This window comes from Myotis daubentonii, chromosome 12 (genome assembly GCF_963259705.1).
Source record: "Myotis daubentonii chromosome 12, mMyoDau2.1, whole genome shotgun sequence".
Lineage (NCBI taxonomy): Eukaryota > Metazoa > Chordata > Mammalia > Chiroptera > Vespertilionidae > Myotis > Myotis daubentonii.
This window is the reverse complement of record NC_081851.1, coordinates 38986520-39003867: the sequence shown is the minus strand read 5'-3', so window position 1 is coordinate 39003867 and position 17348 is coordinate 38986520. Positions and strand designations below refer to the sequence as shown.

Below are 17348 nucleotides of genomic sequence, written 5' to 3'. Positions count from 1 at the left end.
AGATTTGAATGACAGAGCTGGGAGGAAGGTGTTGCAGGTAGAAAGAACAAGAGCCAAGGCAAGAAGGGGAGAATTCAGAGTAAGAAGTCTTCCTTGTGGACATCTAGTAAGTGATAAAAGGCACCTACAAGGTCACTTTTGGTTTCCAACCTGAACCAATTTTCAAATATTTGAAGCCTGGTGAACTAGTTAACAAACACCCTAAATCAGAGAAGATGGGAAGCCCCAGGTTAATTAATGGCCTGCAGTCAAATAATGTGTCTTGTTGTTACTCTTGATTTCAGAATCATTTCAAGTAGTTGTGAGAGGAAATGGCTTTCGACACGCTCGCAACGTGGACAGGGTGCTCTGCAGCTTCAAGATCAACGAGTCGGTCACGCTCAGTAAGTCCTTAAGAGTTGGTGGGTTTCTTCGGGGAAGGGAATGCCAGCCCCATCTACCAGCAAGGCCTCACTGGGAAAACCGTGCAGAGACAGGTCTTCCCTGCAGTAAGCACATGGCAAACCCCTACACACCCTGGTTCTCATCGGGAAAGATGCACCCACATGAGTTACCCCTTCCCGGTTGTCCGTGGTGGTGCTGATTGGTGAAGGGATATGAAGCTTGACATTCCTTAACCAAGTATTAGGGCCTCTCAAGCATCAGAGTGAAAAACAGAGAGTCTAAACTTATTAATTCAGAATGAACCAAAAGCCAAACTGTAAGGCTTGCATGTGTAGATGCTGGAATTTTTTTCAGGCTGGATGATTCTGGCTTGGAGTTGCCAAGAAACTCATCGTGATGAATATCTGACATGAAATACAAGAATATGAAAGCAAAACTAAGTGCATTTCATGCAAAAATAAAAAATGAATTAGCATAACATTGGCACTCTCACAAGACATTTGTAGCAGGCAAGTTCTTAATTTAAAGACTGTCCGAGGACAGATGTCCAGGAAGCCTGGTTATTATTTGCACCTGGCATCCATCCCACAGTTAATTATTGATTCAGCATCTGCAGTAAAAATAGATTGCATTTTCCACAGTGCCGTGTCCTTTTAAATGTTTCACATCTTTTCGCCACAACAGCCCTGGGAGGTAGAAAGAGAATGGGGGCGGGCCAGGGAGACATCCACACTATTCTGTCCTCCTGTTCGCCTTATTGAGTAGGTACTGTCCTGTTTTTAAAAAGGAAGAATTGAAAGGTATGCCTTGTTTTTTTCACTTTACCATCTTAAAATCCGCTTGGATATTTAAACAGAGATATGCAATGGCTTCCTTACAGACATCTGGAATTCCTGGCCTTGGAATAATTCCAAACATTTGAAACATTCAGTTAGTTTTCTTAATACTTGGAAATACTTTCACGTCTCCAAAAAAATATTCACTATTCGAAAACATTTTGACATATCCCTGAGTAGTCACAGTGTGAAAGTTGGATGTGCGCCCCCTACAGAGTTCTTCCTTTTTGCTCCCTTTCGATGGTGATGTCACTCAAGTCCGCCTTCCCTCTCTCCTTAACCAAAATCTCAAACCCAAGACATCAACACCTTCCAGACTTCCCAGATTCGAGAGCCTTTGGACCAACCCCTCTCTGCAGATGAATGGGAATGGGGATAGTGTTGCCTTTGCTTGAAAGGTGACATGGGGGTGCTGCATTAGAATAACACGAAATGCAAATACACTATGGATTTGCAGAGTGATGTTTTGAAAGCCCGTTTTCCAGTTTCTCCGTGGAATTTTATTTCTTGGGAAATCAGCTCATTCTCTTTCTCCCTCTTCTCTTCCTTTCCTAACACCTGCATAGCCCTCCACCTCATTCTTATTAAAAAAAAAAAAAAAGAAAGGCTGTTGGGATAGGAATTTGGCTTAAACCACAAAGCTAACCGTGCTTCCAGCAGTGCTGAGAGTTTAGAGAAGAGGAAGGCAGTGACTCAATCATGTTATATGCTGCGAGCAACACTCCTAAACTCAGCCATATGGTTATTTAAAATAACTAAGGGGGAAGTATTGGAATTTGAAAAGTACCTGTCCTTTATTTATTAGTGGGCCCATTCCTTAATAATAAGAACAAGAAACTAGGAAGGACAGGGAAAGTAAATAAGTTTTTAAATGCAGCATATTCAATCTACATTTTTCCATCAACCTTATAAATATAAGTCCGTTGAGTTGTCACTGTAAAATAAAATAAATTTATGTTCCTTTACTTTACTTTTCCCATTCTCTTTTTCTACCTCTATATCCCAAGTTTTAAATTTTTATCTATTTTCATTTTTATACTATATATTTCCTCTTTCTAGAATTTTTTCTAAATGCTGCATTATGTATTATAATGATAATATGTTATTAATCAAAAGAAGACTAATTAAAGGCCCAATGATGAAGGTAAGGCTTCCGTGGCTCTCTAGCCTGTTCAAGCATGATACAGGCTTCAGAGTCATCAACAAATAATACAGTAGCAGATTATATGAAGCAAAACTGTTAAACATAAAAGAACAAGTTGACAAATAATATTTATAGTGGAAGATATTAACGTGAATTTCTGAGTATTTAAATGGGCAATAAAAAAATGAATACATATACCTTTTTAAATGGCTTAAACATTTATTATACTAAGACACAAATAAAATGCCAACATATTAATGCCAAAAATTTTAAATATATTCTTACATGATAAATATAAACAAAATAAAAACCATAGGATAATACCTACTTCTCCCCACTTTCCTTGCCTTTTCATAAAAATAAAATCAATGAATCAACCTCTTAGAAATCTAAAACAATTTCTGGACTTGTGGTTGATATAATAGGTCCTGAAATTCTGGATAAAATATGGTTTTAAAAATTGTAACTTGTGGCCTAGTTCTAAGGAATGAAGAGGAAACCCCCATGTATAGGAAACAAACATGGAATGCAATATCTAAGCAGAAAGCTAAGCTGTGTGAGTTCCAGGCCTGGGCGTCTTCAGATCATTCTCCTGATACTGATCCAAACACAGAACCCCAGCCTATGCCTGGCAGTTGGCAAGAGCAGAGCCCCCTACAGAAATTAGGCTCCAAAGAGCTGCACCACACATTAAATGGGGGCTGGAAAAGCTGCTCCGTGACTCAAGGCAAGAGAATGAAGGTAAGATATTATACCACCCAAAGTGTGTCCATGACCATCCTGATCCCTGCGGCCCTGGCAGAGGCAGTGAACATTCAACCCAACCTACAGCATTCCTGCAGTCAACAACGTCCTCTGAAGATGGGCTCATAGTACTGAGTGGCCAACAATATGAAGATGGATGAAAGAAACAGGAGAGCAAGCAAGGAAAGAGAACGAGAAGGAGAATGGATAATAAACACATTTAAAGGGTGTAAAGAGATCAAACATACCGAAGGGGAAGAATGTTCAACAAAGGCAGATTTGCAGAAGACCATAGTGTAAATTCTAGAATTGGAAAAGTTTAATCACTGGAATAAAACTTCATGGATGAATTAAGCAGAGTGATTAGACACAGATGAAGATGCAATGCATAAACTGGAAAGAGAGATATGAAGAAATCCTACCACCCCCAACCCCCAACCAAAGCACCAGACCCAGATTTTTTTCACCCATGTTTTACCAGACGTTAAGAGACAGATGGCCAGTATCTGATATGGGTCCAGCCATAAGCATCGTTGTTATAAATATCTTGACCACAAGCATTTTCATTGCAAACATCTTTGCTGCACAACTAATTGGCAGTAAGGCAATTTTTCTGTAAAAAATAGAATAGCTGGTTGATAGTGTTTTGTGCATTTGACAGACTTAATGTATTTAAGCTACTTGTCACTTAGTTTCATTTGTCCATTGGTGAAGTGCTTGCAGTTACTCCCACTGTTATATTATGTCTAAATTTTAGCCCTCATAAAGGTCTGTCCAGTGACGAGTAGACCTGGTCTTAAAATAATGAACAATAACTACTATGAAGCAGATTGCATACTATTCTAGAAAATGATCACACATCAGTTTGGAAATCCTTCAGGGAGCACAGCCATCCCTCCCATCCATCAAAATCAAAAGTTTGCCAAGCTACGGCAAATATAAAAGAGGCGGCTACTAATTCACAGTCTTCAAGATGTTAAAATCAACTATTTAGTTGGAAACTCATACCTTTCTTAATAAAGTAAGAAATTGCAGCAAAAAAAGAAAAATGCTATACCAAACAAGAAGACAAAACAACAAACAAAAAATGTATAACATGGTGAACAAAAGACATCAAAGACAATGTACTTTTACTTTTCACAGTAAAGTCTTTTTTATTTTGTTATTAACTCTTCATTTTTTATTATGTCTTTTTTAATTTTCCTTTTTAATTTTTCATTATTTTATCTTTTCTGGTGAAATTGCCAGAGGTCAATTAATTTTGCAGCAAAGATGTCTACAGCAAACATGCTTATGGCAAAAATACCAGACACGAGTATAAACACTGGAACCAAACCAACTAGGAAAAGAATCCTAGCTCTGTCTTAAAACTGTGTGACCATGGTATGTAACTGAACACCCTCATGCCTTAATTTCTCTACCTGTAAAATAATATGGAAATAATAGCAACTCTATTGTGTATTGTTAAGAGGTTTAATGTGGGAAGTGGGGCATAGAACAGGACTTGGTACATAGCAAACTGTCTATCAATGTTGGCTACTGGTATTAATTTATTATTATCATTATCACTATTATTAAATGGAGCAGCAGCTATTATAAAAACATCAATTGTCTTCAAATTAATATTTACTTTTAATACAATCCAATGGGATTGTATTGAAAGTCAACAAAGTAATTCTAAAGTTTATATGTAAGAATAAACATATAAGAATAGCCAAGAAAAATATGGAAACTTGCCCTAGCCAATTTTAAGATGTATACAAAAACCCTAGCCAATTTTAAGATGTATACAAAGTAATTGAAACAATGCATGGCTAGTGCCACAAAAGGCAAACTAAGCATTGGAACAGGAAAAGCAAAGTCCATAAACAGAGCCAAACACTTATGTTAGTTTAGCATAAAATAAAGCAGCTTTTCTAATCAGGGAGTGTGTGTGTATGTGTGTATGTGTGTGCGGGGGGTGGGGCAGTGTATTATTCAAAAAAATGATATTGAGACAACTAGCTAAGCACTTGGAAAAACAATTAAGTTCATTTTTATCTCACACCTTAAATCTAAACAAATTCCAGATGAAAAAGTAAAATGTGAACATAAAACTATAAAAATTCTAAAAGGAAACAAAATATTTACATAATTTACCAGTGGAAAAAGACTTTTTAAGCATAACACTGAAGGGAGATACCATAAAGGAAAACTTTGAAAGTTTGAGTACATTTTTTTTTTTTAATTTTTCCAGTTACCCTCCCTGCAAAATCTAAAGGGAAGCAGAATACTGGCAAAATATTTATAAGACATGTAACAAAGGGCCAATAACCTTCATACATAGGCAGCTCTTAAAAATCAGTAAAAAAAAAAAAAAAAAGTGACCACATGAATGGGTAAAAGATATGAAAATGGAATTTACAAGAAAAATAATGGTCAATAAGCATATAAAAAATGCTACCATAACCAAGTTGAAATAATCTATCAAACTAATAAAGATTAACAAAAATACAGTGCCCAGTATAGGCAAAGATATAGGGGGAACAAGTATTTTTATTCATCGTTAGTGAGAGACCATTAAATCTTTTGAAAGTCAATTCTTAAAATGAATCAACTGCTTTTATACACTTTTTTACCCAGAATTTCAACTTCATCAAAAGGAAATGATTGGGAATGTTTACAAAGACTTGGCTATAAAATGTTCATCATAATACCGCTTATGATAGCAAAAGGAGAGGAGAGTGAAAGAGAGGAAGGTAGGAAAGAAGGAAGGAAGGTAGAAAAGAAGGAGGGACGGAGGGAGGGAGGGAGGGAGGGAGGGAGGGAGGGAGGGAGGGAGGGAGGGAAAGAGAGAAAGAAAAGAAAGGAAAGAAAAAAAGAAAGAAAGAAAGAAAGAAAGAAAGAAAGAAAGAAAGAAAGAAAGAAAGAAAGAAAGAAAGAAAGAAAGAAAGAAAGAAAGAAAGAAAGAAAGAAAGAAAGGGAAAGAAAGGAAGATTGGTTTGTCAAAAAAAATTATACTTTATTCCTAAACAGTTAAATAGTATGGTGTGAAAGAAGAAGAATTACTCATGTGGGAAGATGTTAATGAAGTAGCTTCATGTGTTAATAAGTTACGAAAGGTATTTGGAGCTATTTCTGTTTCATACACAGACATTTGTATGCAGAGAGACTGAAAGACACACATGGAAATGTTAACACGAGTAACCTCTGACTGAGACCACTCTTCATTTTTGCTTTCTTCTTTCTATCTGCATTTTCTAAGCTTTCTACAATCACATGCCCTTGTGTAAGAAGAAAAAGCCCCACAACAGTTATTTAACATTTAATTTTAAATTTTTGTTAATGATTTAGGCCTAGTGCACATCTTACGTTGGCATTTGGTTGGTTCTCCAATGACCGGGCTGACCTCACTCCTGGCCAAGAAAATATCTTGGAAATCTTCACACAAACTTTATTTATTCTGGCTGCACTTTTCCTGCTCCAGTATTCAGTGTATTGTGCCAAGAAAAGATCCACTTTCAATTGGAAATCCATTTGCGAAGAGATTAGAATACTAAAAAGGAGACACGGGTATGAGCTGAGAAATGATCTGTTTTAATGAACAGTAAATTTTCACAAAATTGACTTTTTTACGAACACAATAATGAAAAACATGCTAGATTATTCCCCAGCCCTGGTGTTGTGTGGAGGCGTCTGAGATACAGCCATAAACCAAAGAAACTGGTTTTTAACAAACTCACTAATATTCAGTTCACAAGCCATGTGAGAAATCAGACTCCTGGATTTATAGGCACACTTCTTTTTCTGATGCGAAATGTTACTTCCCAGCTTGATCTCCAACAGTATTCACTGGGCATGGCTCTGGTTTGCTTTCTGTTCACTCTCAAAGGATGAAACTTGGCCCCTTTGAAGGTCATTTTGCAAACTGAACGTTAATCATGAAGGCAATTGTAGGAGTTCCAAAGAGCAGCTCAGCTCCCAGGAGGATAAGAGACAGCACTCACTCGCATGTACAATTCCCAGTGTGTTTGTTTTTAAAAATCTATACTTTATTATCCAGAAACTAGACTTTATCTTAGCAAACATCTGGGCCTGGGCTGCGGTGGGCACCCTAAGCAGATCACTGAAGTGCACCTATGGGGGCAGATGGGCAGGGAAGCAGAGAGAAGGAGAACACAAGACTTACCACACCAAAGCCTGCTGCTTCCTTTCTCGCTGGTCAGAGTGTCGCATCTATAGGTCAAAGGTGCGTCGTGCAATGTGGATGTATGCCTGGGAGTCTGGAGTCAAATGAAAATGATGGGATGTTGCTTTGTGCAACCTCATCTGTGGTTCCTAATTGGGCTGCCCATCGGAATCACTAGGGAGCTTTGTCCCAGTGAGAGCAGCCCCTGATTGTGGAGCACCTACCGCATGCCCTCCCCAACCTATCTATTCCATCCGTGCAGCAGCCCGGTGAAGAGGACTTATTTGTATCCACATTTTGCTGACGTGGGAACTGAAACTCAGAGAGATGAAGTGCCCAGTGTCACCCAGATGGCCGGAGGTGGAAGCCATTTGGATCCCAAATGGTCTACTTACCCAAGCTTTTGACCTCTTCCCTACATTGCTTCCAAAACACAAATCCCCATGGAGCCTTTGGTCCCCTGACCCTCAAATACCCATGTTACTCTGAGCACTGGTCCCTCACCAACCCCCCTTATTTTGCAGACAGGAACCTCAGCTCACAAAAAAAGAGTTTCTTCCTGAGGAAAGGGGGGCAAGTTTGCACAGACCAAAGTTAACTCAGCAGCAGACGGTCACCCTCTACTTTGCCGCTGCTCCATCAAGTATGCAATCGCTTCCAAGTGCAAATTTTAAGTTGCATGTGGACTCAGGCAAGCAATAGCTGGGGGAAGGATTTGCTTGTGAACTTCCTCAAAACTTATTTTCCCCAGCCCTGCTGTCCTGACAGGGAAAGCTGGACCCCCTCTACATCTGCACCACATGGCTGGGCTTTCAGGACTGTCCCTTCCTCATGTAATAGTGCTTCTCTGTCACTTCGATAGGATGATGGAGGAGAAAGTGATTAACACAGAGATGGGCCAGACTTGTGGGAACCCCAGGCAAGAGAAGTTAATAATCAATGCACCCTTATAACCAACCTTTTTTAAATATTTGCTCAACATTCATTTAGAAGAAAAATTGGGTACTGCTGAGGGAACAAAAGAAAAAGAGTGCTATCTGTGGCTTTCTCCTCCATGCAATTCAGCTCTGGCCCCCAACGTGCATGCCACAGCAGCTTAGTAACATCCACTGATGCTCCAGTGTGTCCATGGGGTCTCCATCCCAGCTCTCCTCTTAGTTTCCGTGTAGGTTTTCTTCTTTAAGAGCAGTCAGTGTTTGCTTAATTCATGGCCATGATTGTGTGGAAGGCTTCAGCCATCTTTGTAGACTTGCTCCTCAATCCCAATTTCAAGGTAAAATCCTTCCAAACCTAATTGTGCACAGCTGCAAGAGTTTGAGTGTCAGGAGACACATACCTTGTGCATGAATCCTGAATTCACTTCAACCAAGCAAAAACAAAGCTTTAAAAAGTATATTTACTCTTAGTCAATTGCAGCTGTCTTGAGTGCACCACTTATTCGGACCTCAAGCTCACAAAATTTTTAAAGGTTGATATTTTGCTTAGAAGATATAATTTGTAAGTTCTATAAATGTCAACAGTCAAGAATTTTTTGGCGTAGATTTATTGAGAGGATAAAGTATTTTGCAAGAGCCCTGAACCCCATTATCTTTATTTAGTTTCCTTGCAATACTTAAAACTGTCCCATTAATTTCAGATAGAGATGAATGCCATTTACCATGACATTTTGTATAATATGATTCAAATTATATTAAAAAAAATAATATGCATGGAAAAATTCTGAATAGTGTACCCCAAAGCATTAACAATGTTTATCACGGGAAGTTAGGATTGCCAAGGATTTTTGTTTCTTTTGGTATACTTCTCTGCATTTCTGATTTCTCACACTAAATGTGTATTACTTTTATAATTAATAAAGCCTTAGCTGGTTTTTCTCAGTGGATAGTGCTGGCCTGTGGTCTGAAGGGTCCTACATTCAATTCCAGTCAAGGGCACAGGCCTGGGTTGTGGGCTCAATCCCCAGTAGAGGGTGTGCGGGAGGCAGCCAATCAATGATTCTCTCTCATCATTGATGTTTCTATCTTTCTCTCCCTCTCCCTTCCTCTCTGAAATAAAAAAATATATATATTTTTTTAAAAAAATCAATAAATAACAGTAAGTAGGAGAAGCCAGATTAGCTGTACCGAGGACCAGTTCTAAAAGCTAGTTTGCCCAGAACCGGAGGGGTGGGGGCGGGAGATCACAACCTTCTGTGGGACTAGGGAATGTGTAAACCAGAAAAAGACAATCCAGAGACCGGCAGGGCTGCTGGATCCCCTCCCTGAGCTCCTCTGGGAATGGACTTTAGAAACCTTGTACTTTCTCTCCTGGGGTCACCATGTAATCTTGACCCTCACGGACACAGTGATCAAGATAACCCACTTTCCTTCTAAGGCTGTGCTCAGCTGAGTCCTATATTGCTATTTATAGATAAGGTATTCTGACTCGACAGCCTTCCCACCCACCGCAGCTTAGAACCACAGTAGCAATTTACGCCCCACTTCTGGAGTACACTATTTCAGTTATAAAGTCCCACCAAGCAGAGTGACTCAGGTGCTATGCCATAGGCAAACCAGGACCCATCGAAACCCACATACAGGAATTTACCAGCACTCTCTTTCTTACTCCAACCAGGTGTCTTCCAGTGGCCAGAGCTGTTACACCCTGTCCCTCCTCTACCCACCATCCTATAATACCTCTGAACTTTCCTGAACATTCTACCAGTACTGGGGGGGGGGGGGCTGTGAACCACCCCAAAATATTTGTAAGACCCTCTGTAAGGCGCAAAAGAAAGCTATAAAGCCATGGTAGACATTATACCAGGATTTCAAACCTTAACATTTTGGGCCAGATAATTCTTTGCTGGGGAAAGAGGGATGCCCTGTGAATTGAAGGGCATTTAACACTATCCCTGATCTCTACTTATTAAATGTCAATAACACTTCTCCCCCAGTTTGACAACCAAAACTGCCTCGCCATTGTCAATTGTCCCCTGAGGAACAAAATCACCCCCATTGGAGAACCACTGCACTATCTGCATGTCCACAGATCCTTCTGGATAGATGACTTTCTTCTTATCACACCTATGCCATGTAGCCCTGACACAACCCAGTTTATAAGTTGCAAGACCTACTCAGTTTGCACACACATTCACACCTTGTGTTTTATAGGTGCCTCAGACAATGAGCCCAGCAGTGCCCTGGTTTAGTAATAACGTTGACATGTGTCAAGTGCTTGTTAAGTGTTTAATCATCATCACCTCATTAAAATTTACAACCACCTATGAAATTAGTATTGTCCCCATCTTACAGGTGAGAGCTTTGGGTTATGGACAGGGTTACATAGCCTGTGGGTGGCAGAGTTGTGATGGGACTCCAGAGTCCAGGCTCTTAATGTGCTCATTGTTTTTCATCTTTCTCCAACCTGCCCCAAACAGGAAGGGAAACCAAAAGACATATCCCCAGTATCTATAATAAGTAGGAACTGGTGATATAGTTAGGTACAGGCCAGGGAACTTCCCTGGAACCCGTTGGCCAAGCTCATCACCTAATCTCCTAGTCACTAGCCAGTGACAACTTCCAGTGAAACCTGGCAACAACTTCAGGCCAGGAAAGGAGTGGGTAGGTGTGAATCGTATCTGTGGAAAAGGATGGTGGCCAGCTTGGTTCTTCCATGTTATAGGCATCCCTCTGGCTTCAGCTGGGCACGAGAGGACACTGCAATGGCTATGCTATGTTCTAAGGATTGTTCCCAACTTGGCTCCACCCACCTGGGCTTCACTACCATCTCTTCCCATTCTGTTTTGACTCTTGTTTCTCATTGCTCCAAACTCAGAACCACTATTTAGCCTTTCCAAGTAGAAGTCACTCTCTCCACTTTCATAACCTCAGCTTTGTCCCTTGGTTTAATCTCTTATAACAACAACAAAAATCCATAAGCTTATTATCTGACCATCTATGAAAACTTTCCAGACCAGAACCTGACACGTAGTACATGCCCAACAAATGTTAGTTTCTTTCTACTCTAAGCAATGAATCCCCTTTAGCTTTGCAGTAGATCCCTCCCCCATTTCCTCATGTTTGTGAATTGTCATTGCAGGAGCCCCAGTAGGGCAATCAACCATCTCTCATTTTGGCTGGGACTCCAGAAAGCTCAACCCAGATGCTTTAAATTTCAATATCATTTTATTTCAGGTTTTTGTACAATATTTGAAAAGCCTGACATTTTTTTAAGCTGCCTACTTTTGAAGTCAGTGAAAAGGTAGAAACATCTAGCCTAACTTTAGCCTGTCTGTTCTAATTCAGGGACACATTCCCAAACCAGCTGATAATTTAGTGCTGAACAGTTATACTTGGCTCAGGGATGCCATAAAAATGCTCCTTCGACCCAGGGGAGATTGGGAGAAAGAGCAGGGTGAGCTCATTTAGTCCCCAACCTCCACTATTTTGTTCACAGTAGGAATGTAAACTCTACTTTGGAGCTTACATCAGCTTTTGGAGAGTTTCAGCAAGCTCCCCCAGCTAAAACTAAGGGTTATTTTTCTTTGTCCGTTTGGTCAGAAATAAATATTTATATCAAGAAAAGATTGCCAAGACTTGGAAAGTATTTGAATTATTTAATCAGCCCTATAAAAGGATTCACTGTGATTGGTGTTTGAATTGGCTAATGAATTTTAATCCTGGTTTTATCCCACATCCATTAGACAGTCACCAATTGCAGTGAAGAATTCTGGGAAATTCTTACCAGTCTGAAAAGAATTGCATTGATCCAAAGTCAAAACCTGGGAATGTGCACGTTTGACTGTATGGTTCTGGAACATAGTTCATTATAGTAGGGCCTGGACCTCATCACAGAGCTTTTCAACCCTGGTCCCCTTTCATGGTAGATATACCTTCTACTACCCTAATCCCACTTTAACCTTGGAGAGTCTTGACCATTTGCCTCCAAAGTGGTCAGGTATAAATAGACTCAGCTCTAGGGTGCTTCAGGCTACATCATAAAACAAGTTGTGCAATTATGACAATATAAAAAGCTGACTAATTTAAGTTACATCTGTAGAAAAATTAGCTTTGTTGACCTTGGGCAAGTTGTTTCAATAAAACCTGAGTTTGAATTCCAGCTCTGGCATTTACAACTTATTCATTAACTAACCTCTCAGAGCCTGAGTTTCCCAAATTGTAAGTAATAAAAAAATAATAATGTCAAATGAGACCATGGGTATATAATATTAGACAAAATTGGTACGAGTATAAATCAGTGATTTTCAACCTTTTTCATCTCGTGGCACATATAAATTAATTACTAAAATTCTGTGTCAAACCAAAAAATATATTTTTTACTGATCTGATAAAAAAAATAGGTATAATTTTGATTCATTCACATTGGACAGCTATTGTTGTGTTGGCTGTTGTCATTTTTTTTTATTTGACAATCTAAGGGAAAAAGAGGTCAGTACCCTAGACTAAGTAGTCAGGTATTGTATATCTTTAAAATTCTTGTAGCATACCAGTTGAAAATCACTGATATAGATTATATAGATATAAATAGATATAGATATAGTTATAGTTATAGTTATAGATAATATAGATATAGGTATAGGTATACATAATGTATGGATATGGATGTATGTGTATATATATGTGTGTGTGTGTGTGTGTGTGTGTATATGTGTATACATATATATGTACACACATGTTCACTAAAACATTTCCTAGGAATTCATAATGTCTAAAAAGACGTTAGTTTTGATAAAACAATGTAATTAAGCAATCAGAGATTTTGGAAATTTTAATTCCTCTGATTTTAAAGCACACATTAATATAGGCCAGTGGTAGGCAAACTGCGGCCCCTTGGTGTGGCTCTTCCACAAAATACCACGTGCAGGCGGGCACGTACAGTGCAATTGAAACTTCATGGCCACACTGAAGGGGCCAAAGAGCCGCATATGGCTCGCGAGCCACGGTTTGCCGACCACGGATATAGGCTATTGTAAAGGTGTGGATGTTTGTGGAATAACATTTACTGAATGGTTATTAAGTGCCAAGTAACATGGTTTGCACTTTCATGCACTCCTATTTACTCCCTACACAACCCCATGTAATGATGTCATCATCACTGTTTACAGATGAACAACTTGTCCCCAGTCACCCACTAGTAAGAAGACCTGGGATTTGAACTCTGGTCTGACCTGCCCCATTCTATGCCTTCTGCATTCATCCTTGAGGATGCCCAGCTCTCAAACTTGGGGTGTTTGGCAGTTTAGCATAATGACATTCATAGTTCCCCAAATCCTTATTTAAATCAAGCTTCTGTCTGATTATCAGACTCTTATAGACAAATGCTTTAGGTTAACCTGTCATATGTATGCATTGAATTCTGAATATCTTTGGTAAAAGGCAAAAAAATTTACACATCATTTAAAAATTCCCTTAATTGCTGGTTTCCAACTCCTGCCCCTCCCTAATTTTCTCCCAGTTGCAAACAAGCCAGCACTGGTCTTAGCTCCCGGTCCCGTTTGCCCAGCCCACTTGGTGCTAATGCGCAATGAAATGGCTGCTGCCCGGTGGACAGGGGAGCTCAGGCCTCCGTCGTCCTCGGAGTGGATCACGTCCTCGTAAACATCACAGCACCACTGGCTTTGGCAGAGGTGGCAGCGAGGTTGGCCTGGCACCTGAACCAAGCGTGGTCCAGCCCGGGAGGAAGGCTTTATGCCCTGCTTCCCAAGTGGACGTTCCAGGAAGGAGTCAGATGATCTGAGTTATGGAAACCAAATGGCCCTCCTTTGTTTAGAGAGAGAGGGGGAAAAAGTCACTCATTTTTGTGGTGAAGTGAAAACAGGCTCCAAACCAAACAATCCCTCTCCGAGCAGAAAATGCCAGCTCCCCAGAGCAGGCCCACAGCTCGGAGGCTGATAAACTGATGCAAGGCTGCGTCAGGCCCGTCCTGCAGCCTCGGCAAAGCCCTCAGTTCCCCCAGCCAGTTTTTCCTCTGCTTTGCTCCAGAAATATTTGGACTCCCAGGCAGGAAAGGAAAAGGAAAGGAGGGAGAAAGAGAAATGTCTACTTGACTAGGTTAATCTCGCCCTTTCCCTCCTCTGCTGTGATGGAGAAAGGGAAAGGAGCTGTGCAGAGAATGAGCGTGGGCACTGACAGCACCTGGACATGCCCTGGCTTCTCCCTGGCATGTCACTGCAGGGCGCCAGCTCGAGACCTCCTCAGTGTGACCCAGCTCTTCCCACAGAATGCAGCCAGGAGTCATGGGGCCTGCTGTGGCCGCTCTGTGGCTGCTCCGCGGCTCTGTGGGCAGGCTCCGTGGGCAGCGATCTGCACTCCCAGGTATTACCAGTGCATGCACAGTAGGGTAAGCCATGGCCAAACGAAAATAAATGTAGGCTCTAGTCAGCCACGCCTGTCCTGATTTCAGTTTATTCTCTAATACAAGCCTTCCTGGGATGGAGAGGCTTGGCAAGGAAAGAACCACGGAGAATTCAGTTCTAGTCCTGGTGTTGCCTCTGACTTGCTGTGCTTCCCTGGGTCGGGGTTGCCTCTCTGAGCCTCCATTTTGCAACTGGAAAACGAGCCTAATGAACCCTGTCTTAGTTCACAAGGTCACCGTGAAGGAGATAATGCATGGCTCTTACCAAGCGGTGGCAATCGGACTGCCTGGATATGGATCCAAGCTCCCCTTTGTAACATTGGGCACGTTTCTTCCTGTGTCAGTTTCCTGCCTTTAAAATGAAGGGACTAACATTTTCCCTGATAGCACTCCAGGTTAAATTTGGTTATGTGGTGTATGCGAAGCACTTAGAGAGCATGTACACACAGCCTGCCCAGGGAGTATCACTGTCATTATTGACATCGTAGACGAGAAAACACCCTATGTAATAAAAGCCTATCATGCTAAATGTCTGACCATTCAACCATTCGACCAGTCGCTATGATGCACACTGAACACCAGGGGCAGACACTCTAACCAGTAGGTTAGCTTGCTGCTGGGGTCCACCGATCAGGACTGGGCGAGATGGGCTGGACATGCCCTGGAGCCAACCTCCTTTGGTCCCTCCCTGGCCTCTAAAATTTTCTTTTAATTAATTTCTTTTTAATGTGCACTAACTGTGCACTGGGCTTTTAGTCTTGAAAATAATAATGCTCAGTTCAGGCACTGGGTGACCTGCTGTCATAAGATTCATAATTTCATTCAACATACCCTCACTATTCTGGCAACATTCTGAATCTGCCAGTGCTGATCCCAAATTGGAGGGGAACCTCCAAGAGCTTCCTATTTCTCATAGGAAAAATCCCCAAAGCCCCACCATGGCCTACATGGCCTCGGTCATTTGGTCCTGCTGCCTTTCCTAGCCTCGTGTTGAGCTGTCATCTCACTCCAATGCCACAGCCTTGTTGGCCCTCTTTCAGCTCTCCGGAGTCCTGGGCTCCTTCCTGCCCAGGATCTCTGCAGTGCCGCCTCTCTCCCACTCCATCTACCCTCCCCCAGACCTCCAGCCTCAACAGCCTTTCCTCAGGGAGGCAGCTCCTGACCTTCCAGATGAGAGCCAGCCCCCTCCTTCTTCTTTGGTGTCACCACAATTATAATTAAACTAGAGGCCCAGTGCATTTGTGCACTGGTGGGGTCCCTCAGCCTGGCCCGCAGGGGTTGGGCCAAAACCGGCTCTCTGCCATACCCCGAGGGGTCCCAGATTGCAAGAGGGGAGGGCAGTTCTCAGGGCATGCACATCAGAATCGGGCTCCCTCTTCTCTGGTTCCAGGTACATCACCCAAGAACCACAGCTGCCAAGTCACTACAGCTCGGCAGCTCCTTTGTAGAGTGTCTGCCCCCTGGCCGTCATTGTGCATCATAGCTACTGGTCAGATGGTCGAACAGTCAGATGGTCGCTTAGGCTTTTATATATATAGTAATTTGCGTAATTACCAGCAGGTCAGCTCCTTGAGTGAGATGCTTCATCTCTTTTGTTCAGTGTGAGGCCTAGCACAGTGTCTGGCTAATGGTAAATATTCAAAAGAATATTTTTTAATAAAAATGAATGTGTTTAGCCCTAGCCGGTTTGACTCAGTGGATAGAGCATCGGCCTGTGGACTAAAGGGTCCCAGGTTTGATTCTGGTTGAGGGCACATGCCCAGTTTGTGGGCTCGATCCCCAGTGGGGGGCATGCAGGAGGCAGCCAATCAATGATTCTCTCTCCTCATTGATGTTTCTATCTCTCTCTTCCTCTCCCTTCCTCTCTGAAATCAATAAAAATATATTTTTAAAAAATGAACGTGGCCCTAACCGGTTTGGCTCAGTGGATAGAGCATCGGCCTGCAGACTCAAGGGTCCCGGGTTCGATTCCGGTCAAGGGCATGTACCTTGGTTGCAGGCACATCCCCAGTGGGGAGTGTGCAGGAGGCAGCTGATGGATGTTTCTCTCTCATCGATGTTTCTAATTCTCTATCCCTCTCCCTTCCTCTCTGTAAAAAATCAATAAAATATATTTTTAAAAATGAATGTGTTTAAAAACTATCTTTCCTGCAACTCCTATAAAGTCCATAACAACGGAGACCGTGTTTCTCTCCTCAAAAGCCTGCATTTCTAGCACAATAAATATTTGCAGGATGGGTGGGTGGATGGATGGATGAGTAAATGAGATGGAATAACTTCCCTAGCTTTTCATATTGATAATTTCCCTAGACATCAGGGGGATACTGTAATTGACCACTTCCTCTTCCTTCCATGAGGACATAGTGCTTAGAACTCAGACATGTCCTCTAACTCCCATCCCAGGTGTGTCTGCTCCTCAAATCCAGGCATGGAAGGCATGGGGCTTACTAATCTCCACTTGGGCGAGTGTTTAGTGTCAGCCACATAAAATGTCACTAAGAGACTTCAATTTCACAACAAATGCCAATAGTAGAGTATCGTCTTGCAATTAAACCTATGCCCAAATCCCTATGTCTAACTCAACTTGGACCAAACTTCTTCCTATACAGATCTTTTAAAATCCTATTTATGACCTACCCTTGAACATACTTTTCATTTGTTCTGCTTTTGCTCATGTCATTCCTCCCACCAGAAATTCCTCTTCCCTATCTCTCCCTGG

General features: G+C 41.5%; 1 protein-coding gene across 1 annotated transcript in view; it reads left to right on the top strand.

The window, feature by feature from the left end:
- The window catches only part of ANTXR1 (ANTXR cell adhesion molecule 1), a 220469-nt gene that overhangs the window by 87268 nt on the left and 115853 nt on the right, over nucleotides 1-17348 (top strand). The window contains exon 10 of the mRNA XM_059659574.1: nucleotides 285-383. Coding sequence (XP_059515557.1) covers nucleotides 285-383 — 99 coding nt within the window. The remainder of the gene's footprint in view (nucleotides 1-284; nucleotides 384-17348) is intronic.